This window comes from Gigantopelta aegis, chromosome 14 (genome assembly GCF_016097555.1).
Source record: "Gigantopelta aegis isolate Gae_Host chromosome 14, Gae_host_genome, whole genome shotgun sequence".
Lineage (NCBI taxonomy): Eukaryota > Metazoa > Mollusca > Gastropoda > Neomphalida > Peltospiridae > Gigantopelta > Gigantopelta aegis.
In genome coordinates, this window is record NC_054712.1 from 19,795,421 (window position 1) to 19,802,676 (window position 7,256).

At 36.1% G+C, this 7,256-nt stretch overlaps 1 protein-coding gene across 2 annotated transcripts in view; it reads right to left on the reverse strand.

Moving 5' to 3' along the window:
- Positions 1 to 6,491, reverse strand: part of LOC121388717 (ankyrin repeat domain-containing protein 50-like) — a 31,574-nt gene extending 25,083 nt beyond the window's left edge. For both annotated transcript variants that reach the window (XM_041520184.1, XM_041520185.1), the window contains exons 1-3: positions 6,320 to 6,491; positions 3,528 to 3,958; positions 2,793 to 2,871 (exon numbers count right to left, since the gene is read on the reverse strand). In XM_041520184.1, coding sequence (XP_041376118.1) covers positions 2,793 to 2,871; positions 3,528 to 3,944 — 496 coding nt within the window. In that variant the 5' untranslated portion in view covers positions 3,945 to 3,958; positions 6,320 to 6,491. The remainder of the gene's footprint in view (positions 1 to 2,792; positions 2,872 to 3,527; positions 3,959 to 6,319) is intronic.
- Positions 6,492 to 7,256: the final 765 nt, after the last annotated feature.

Below are 7,256 nucleotides of genomic sequence, written 5' to 3' on the forward strand. Positions count from 1 at the left end.
ATCATTTACACAATTAGTTATTAATTAGAGAAAAACTAGCAGCATGAATGCACTTAAAAACCATTTTAGGCCTGGAAATAAACATTTTTTAGTGGTGCCTTTCAAAATGACTTATGTCAGTCAATTTGAGCCTGTCAAAAATGAAACTGTGCCTGTCAACCAAATGTTGAAATAATGTACATTATTATTGTCCTTTGTTAATTATGTACTATTATATTATACCTGTATTACTACTTTTCATGATGTAGTGAAACCCATCTATAGTCCTTTCCATAGAGAATGCCTTTTTTGATACAATGGAATTTACAACAAGTTGTTTATTTTTGAGTCGACTGTTTCTAAATTGCACACAAACAATAGTTTTTCCAAAACACGTTTACTTTACTTTTTACGTCAAACCAAACTGAAGTTATTTACAAAAAACATTTTTGTAAGAGGATGGGACAGACTATAAACACATCAGAACACACTAGATCATCAGGCTTTCTCGGGTCTATTAATAGACATAGGAAAAACCATTTTCGGGCGAAGGTGTTCTAGCAACAGTTCCATAACATGTGCATGCTGCATGATATGGTCAAAACATGATTTTAAATATGCATTTTAAAAAGTACTGCATGAAACTGCTTCAATTTACTCTAGTGCAAGGCGCACATTAAGTGAAAATCTTTCCACATTCGTTTTGGACTACTTCACCACAGAAATACTTAATTTTGTGTCGGACAAAATGACCACCAATATTAAGTTTGTGACTGTCAAAAGCTTAACAAATGACAAATTTGTACCGCACAATGCCTGTGACTAACCACTTATTTTCAGGCTTTTATTTAACACGGCTCAAAATACAAAATTAATTATCATGTTACAAATCGGACTGGACCGAAATGAAAACTACCCAAAACTGATCTGAATTAGTAGTTTATAGCTTCCAATCAACTGACTGATATTTTCTTAGGCTTAAAAAACTTGTGGCTCAATCTTAACGACGGCAATCTTGAGATATAAGGAAGGAAGGAAATGTTTTATTTAATGACGTACTCAACACATTTTATTGATGGTTATATGGCGTCGGACATATGGTTAAGGACTAGAGCTGGGCGGTATTGAAATTTGAGGTTCGGTATCAATATCGGTACTTTTTGGGTGATTTACTTCAGTATTGGTACAGTATTCGGTATTGACATGATACCGATATCGAGTGCTATTTTCGGTATACTCTGCTTTAAATGCATGCCTGTGTTATGGTTCACCCGCTAGTTTCATCTAAATACAATTAAATTCCATACACAAGGCTCTTGTCTGATTTATACCAACCCATTTTGCGTCAGATATATTATTAGTGCTTTCTTGGAAATATTTTTCAATACCGAAATTTCAATATTTTGAAATTTGCTAGGTACAGTAAATCAGTATTAACATAATACCGATACCGAACGGTATATACGGTATACCGACCAGCTCTATTAAGGACCACACAGATATTGAGAAAGAAAACCCACTGTCCCCACTTCATGGGCTACTCTTTTTGATTAGCAGCAAGGGATCTTTTATATGCACCATCCCATAGAAAGGATGGCACATACAACGACCATTGATATACAAGTCGTGGTGCACTGGCTGAAGCGAGAAATTGCCCAATGGGCCCACTGACGGGGATTGATCCCAAACCGACAACACATTAAGCGAGCGCTTTACCACTGGGCTATGTCTCGCCCTCTCTTGAGATATAAATTGCCGTACTGGGAACTGTATTAACGTGCCCATATCCAATAAAGGTTCAGGCACGCACACCCCGGACTTAGCCTCTGACTTCACCAGTGACCAATTCCGGGGCAGGAAGGTAAATTGCCGTAGGCAGAGACCGTCACCAACGGCACACTTTTATGCCATCAGTAAAGCTCCTCAACAATGGCAAAATGTGTACACCTGATGTACATTAACTGCCAATATTTAACATTTGCAAGTTTGAAATATCTACATACAACAAAATAACCTTTCAGTCATGTTTATTTGCTGCAAATGTCACTTTAAAAATTTATATTGTCATAGGCAGACTCACAACTGCCGTCGGTGGGTTGTTTCACCCATAGCAAATAAATAAAAAAAATTCTGTGGGAGACAAATTCTTAAGTTTGAGCACTGAATTTGTATTGATTACCCTTCTCTATTAATCATTTTGCTGTAAGCATGTCAACACTGAAGTGATGGGCAACAAATGCTGTGTGATGTACAAGACATGATTCGTTCCAAGTACACGAGGCCACAATCTTTTGATATTGCTAACAGTTACAAACACACACACACAGACACAGACACACACACACACAAAGATACACATACAGACAGACACACACACACACAGACACACACACACACAGACATACACACACACAGACTCACACACAAACACAGACACAGACCCACAGACACAGACCCACACACACAGACCCACCCACCCACAAACCCACCCACACACACACAGACCCACACACACACATATATATACATGTACAGTGAAACCTCTCAAAACCAGACCCTCTGTAAACCAGAATTTCCTCAAAGCTGGACATTTTTTGCAGCCCCTTTTAAATATATGTACAGAAGAGAACCTCTCTAAACCGAATACCTCTAAAAACCAGACTTTTTAATTGGTCCCTAGGGTGTCTGGTTTAGAGGAGTTTCACTGTATATAAAAACAATTAAGTTATTAATCAGAAACACACAGATGAAAACTATATAGTAAATATATACACATTATTATGATAAATAATTAAATGTAATGCAACACCAACCATTTAACACAGCCTCATATATGGGTGTCACACCATACTTGTTGGAAACATTTATGTCACAGCTGGCTTTACACAGCATCTGAAATGGAAATACTGAAGCAGATTAACTACCAAACATGTTTAAATGTCACATAAAAAAACACCAATATATTTTATGAAATGTGTTATCTTTGTCAGTTTTTGGAGATTGTATCAACTTCATGGGCTACTTTTGATTAGCAGCAAGGGATCTTTTATATGCACAATCTCACAGACAGGATCACATAAACCACAGCCTTTGATATACCAGTTGTAGTGCACTGGCTGGAGCAAGAAATTTCAGAACTCTAGAAGGCAGACATTCAAATTTTCAATTTAAAACAAAACACATTTAATAAAAATTCAAAAATAAATAATTTCCCAAATATCTCATTATAGTTGACTATTTGTACCACGTTTCAGAACAATTCAATCAAAACTGTTGGAGAAGATAGACTTTAAAGGGATGGATGGCCAGACACCAAACAAATCGGCATCAGAAAAACGTCAGATGAAAGTTATAGCAGAGCTAAAAATAATGTTTAGACATTAACGGTCATAAATGAGGGGGCGGGAACTAGCTCAGTTGGTTGAGCGCTCGCCTGAAGTGCTTGCGTCGTAGGATCGATCCACCTCAGTTTTCCCCCATTTTTACTATTAGAAGTTTTAATGGAAAAATATAGAACAAAAATCGTGAAAAGAATCTGTTATTCGAACCTGAACAACAGACAAGGCTCCCAGTCTTGCAGCCAGAAACAGTGGAGCATGGTCTTGGCTGCCAACATTGACATCACATCCAGCAGAAATAAGCAGTGTTACCATCTGATTTCGAACCACATTATCCTTGATTCTAATGGCAGAATATATTGGAGTTATGCCAACATTGTCAACCATTTGCACATCTGCATCATAGGCTAACAAAACCTCGACCACATGAACGTGGTGGTTATCAATGGCAACAAGAAGTGCGGTCTGGCTGTTGTACTGATTGGAGGCATTTACATCTGCTCCAGCTTCCAGTAGATCCCGACATGATGACACATCACCTTTTCTAGCCGCACAGATCAACTCAGTGTCACCACACTCATCTACGAGAAGCAAATTGGGCGAATATAGACATACACTGGTTTCCATCCTCTTCCACAGACCTACAATAACACAAACATCTCTCAAGGTCTTATAAGACTACCATATTTGCGTATTTCTTTTGTTTCAAAACAATAAAGTAATAAATAAAATAAAATAGAAAAGTGGTTTCAAAAATTTCGTATGGCACTCCCGCACATGCAATAATCTATATTTCTTACACATCCACTGGTAAGAACACCATTAATTATTTATGATAACACATACCAATAACAAACATACATATGATAACAAATTAAAAACTTAAGACTGGCTGCTCCTAGTCAAAGATTTCCGCTTTAAATTCTAATACAACAACAATCCTATGTTTATCGTTAAATAGCTTTATATCGATAATTTTCTAACTCCCTGATAAAATAAACAAAAACATATTAATCACTAATACACACATTACAGGAAGAAACCCGACAGTACCCCCTTTGAATAATGTTCTGGTTAAAGGCATATTCGGGTGTTGTTTACATGCACATCTGCTGCACATTTATGAGACAATAGTCTGGCAGCTTCTTGAATATGTATGACATCAGTATTACAATGACGTCACTTTGCATCTCCTTACAATAACAATAAACTGGGTACATGATTTCCATCTTCAAAATGCCGGGGAAATTCCAATACCAAATTGCTATCGAAAATATTGTTTGAAAATTACTAATGCACCTGATTGTGTAAGAAGAAAATCTTACAATTAAAAAAGTAATAATAAAAATTACAGAATGTTGATTTGAATTGAGACTGCGGTAATATATATTATAATTATTATTTATTGTGTACTAAGTCAAAACAAGGGTGCAAAAAGTCACTTCTGTCCTAAACTTGCTAACTGGAGACATTGACACGGTTAACAGATTGTAGACATGGCTCCTAATTGTGAGTGTAACAGATGGCTACTTGAGTATTATGTAATACTGCCCCAAATCAAATAAATACACAATTACATACAGGGGCGAATGCATGATTTTTCTAAGGAGGGGTGCATTAATATTTATAAAGTAGTGATTATAATCGAAAATTGATCAGTTTGGCTCTACCGATGTGATGCTCAATTGCAAACATCCACTATCGATTGTGTGGGAAAATTTAAACTCTAATTGTTCCTCCAATTTAGATGATTTGCATGTCCGGTGATTCGGCGCAGTAGATGTGGATCAGTGACCCCACTATTTATAAATCGCCCATGACCTCACTTTGTAGCCCATAAACACTGATGTCCCAGGATTATTTTAGTACTTGTTTGTTTTGTCTTGTTAAATTTTTTTACTATGAAAATGAACGATCACATATGAACCATCTCGTGATCAATTTCGGAATTGTTTTCTTGAGTGGCACAGTACTGCAGATGCATACATGTTCATTGTCATGCATGGCTAAGATACCTACATGGATTTTTTTCTCGGGTAGATTGTGCACACACGTGCATCTTATTTCGCGTTTATTATTATTTTAATTTTTTTTGTAACAATGTGACAATTGTGAACAGGAATGTCTGTCAATTAAGGTGTAAAACTTGTGTTTTGTTTGCATTTGTCTGTTTTCCTTTTCAGTTTAAATAAAAATAACAGAAAGAAATAATTACTATAATTTTAAAAATGCGTGAAATGTGTTTTTAGACTGGTTTTAACATTCTTAATGTCAATAAGGCTGACCTACTTCGCTTTATACACAAAAGCAGGTGAATGATTTATTTTGAAATTATGATATAATTATTGATAATTCTAAAACAAATAAATAATTGTACCCTTAACAATAAATATCTTGATACTTGATTAAACACTGCAAATGGAACTGAACTTTAATTCGTTAAAAACACCGACAACATGACAACTTCCTAAAGCATACTTGAGCAAAATACCAAGTGCGCCGAATCACCGGACACACCGGACACGGTTGTAGTTAAGGACCACAGACATTGAGGGAAGAAACCTGCTGTCGCTACTTCATGGGCTACTCTTTTCGATTAGCAGCAGGGGATCTTTTATATGCACCATCCCACAGACAGGGTAGCACATTCCATGGCCTTTGATGTACCAGTCGTGGTGCACTGGCTGGATTGTCTAATTTAGAAAACAATTAACTGGCTCAGAAATAAATAAGTTGTAATAAATTTTATAGCATGAAAAAAGGCGTTCAAGGTGTGACGGACTATAGCTCTTATCGTCATGGATAATTTATTCTCACTAAATGGTTATTTTATAATAATAAACTCATTTTTATTTCATTTTAATTAAATTGTTAAAAATGTCAACATTTGATCAGTTACAGTATGGTTAGTTCATAAAAATAAACTCGAATGTAAATGCATTTACATTCGAGATTATTTTTGTGAACTACAGTATGGTTTGAATATTGTGTGATGTGAATACCTGAAATAGTCTTGTCTTGTATAGTCTCTCTGTATGTTATTCAGTTGTCTCCAATGTAATATTATTTCAGAAAAACATTAATTTATTTCTCTTGAAATTTGTGATGTGTTAGGCCTCTTTTAGGCCTATTAGTTCAGACTCTCTTCAGCCTGACATAAGCTAAGACTGTCAATTTATGTTAAACGGAGTTATTTCCCTTTAATATATGGTAGCCGATTTTAGCCATGTTTCGTGTTCGCTTTGTCACGCTAACTCACGAGTACTGATAAATTACGAGATACGAGGGAGTATTCTTTTTATTATCCGTTATATTATCATTCTTTTGATCTTATATTTGCGACAATTGTCTCTCGTATCCTCTATATATTTGACAGCGGTAGACTCGTTAACTAGAACAACGACATTGGCGTGACGTCACTTATGATAGGTTTAGCGCTGAAACATATACCCCATGGCCCCGTTCCACGAAGCGATCTTAGCACTAAGATCACCTTAAGCCTATATCACATTATACGACGCGACGCAACTCAACAGTTCAATCGCGTCGTGTGGTGTGTATTGAAAAATCAGCAGTCTGCGACTGATTTTCAATCAGCCCGACTGCATTTCACAGTATGCATATGGCAAACACCCAGTCATACTTACCGGTAAATACTAACTCGTTACTTATTCCGTAGTCTCATCTATCATATTAAGTGGACCCTCGTACAATTAGGGTCCGTTCATGAATTAGGCAATGTAACATTCTAGTAGGGAGAGGAAGGGATTTCATGGGGGTGTTACGAAACATGGGAATGGAGGAGGTGTTTGTCAAGAGTTATATATCATGTTTTAAGAATAATTTCATGTTTATTTATAAATTAAAATGCAGCTAATCATTGCTGTTGTGGGTTTTTTACTGATGATTTTATATTCAGTGGTATTATTACCAAACAAA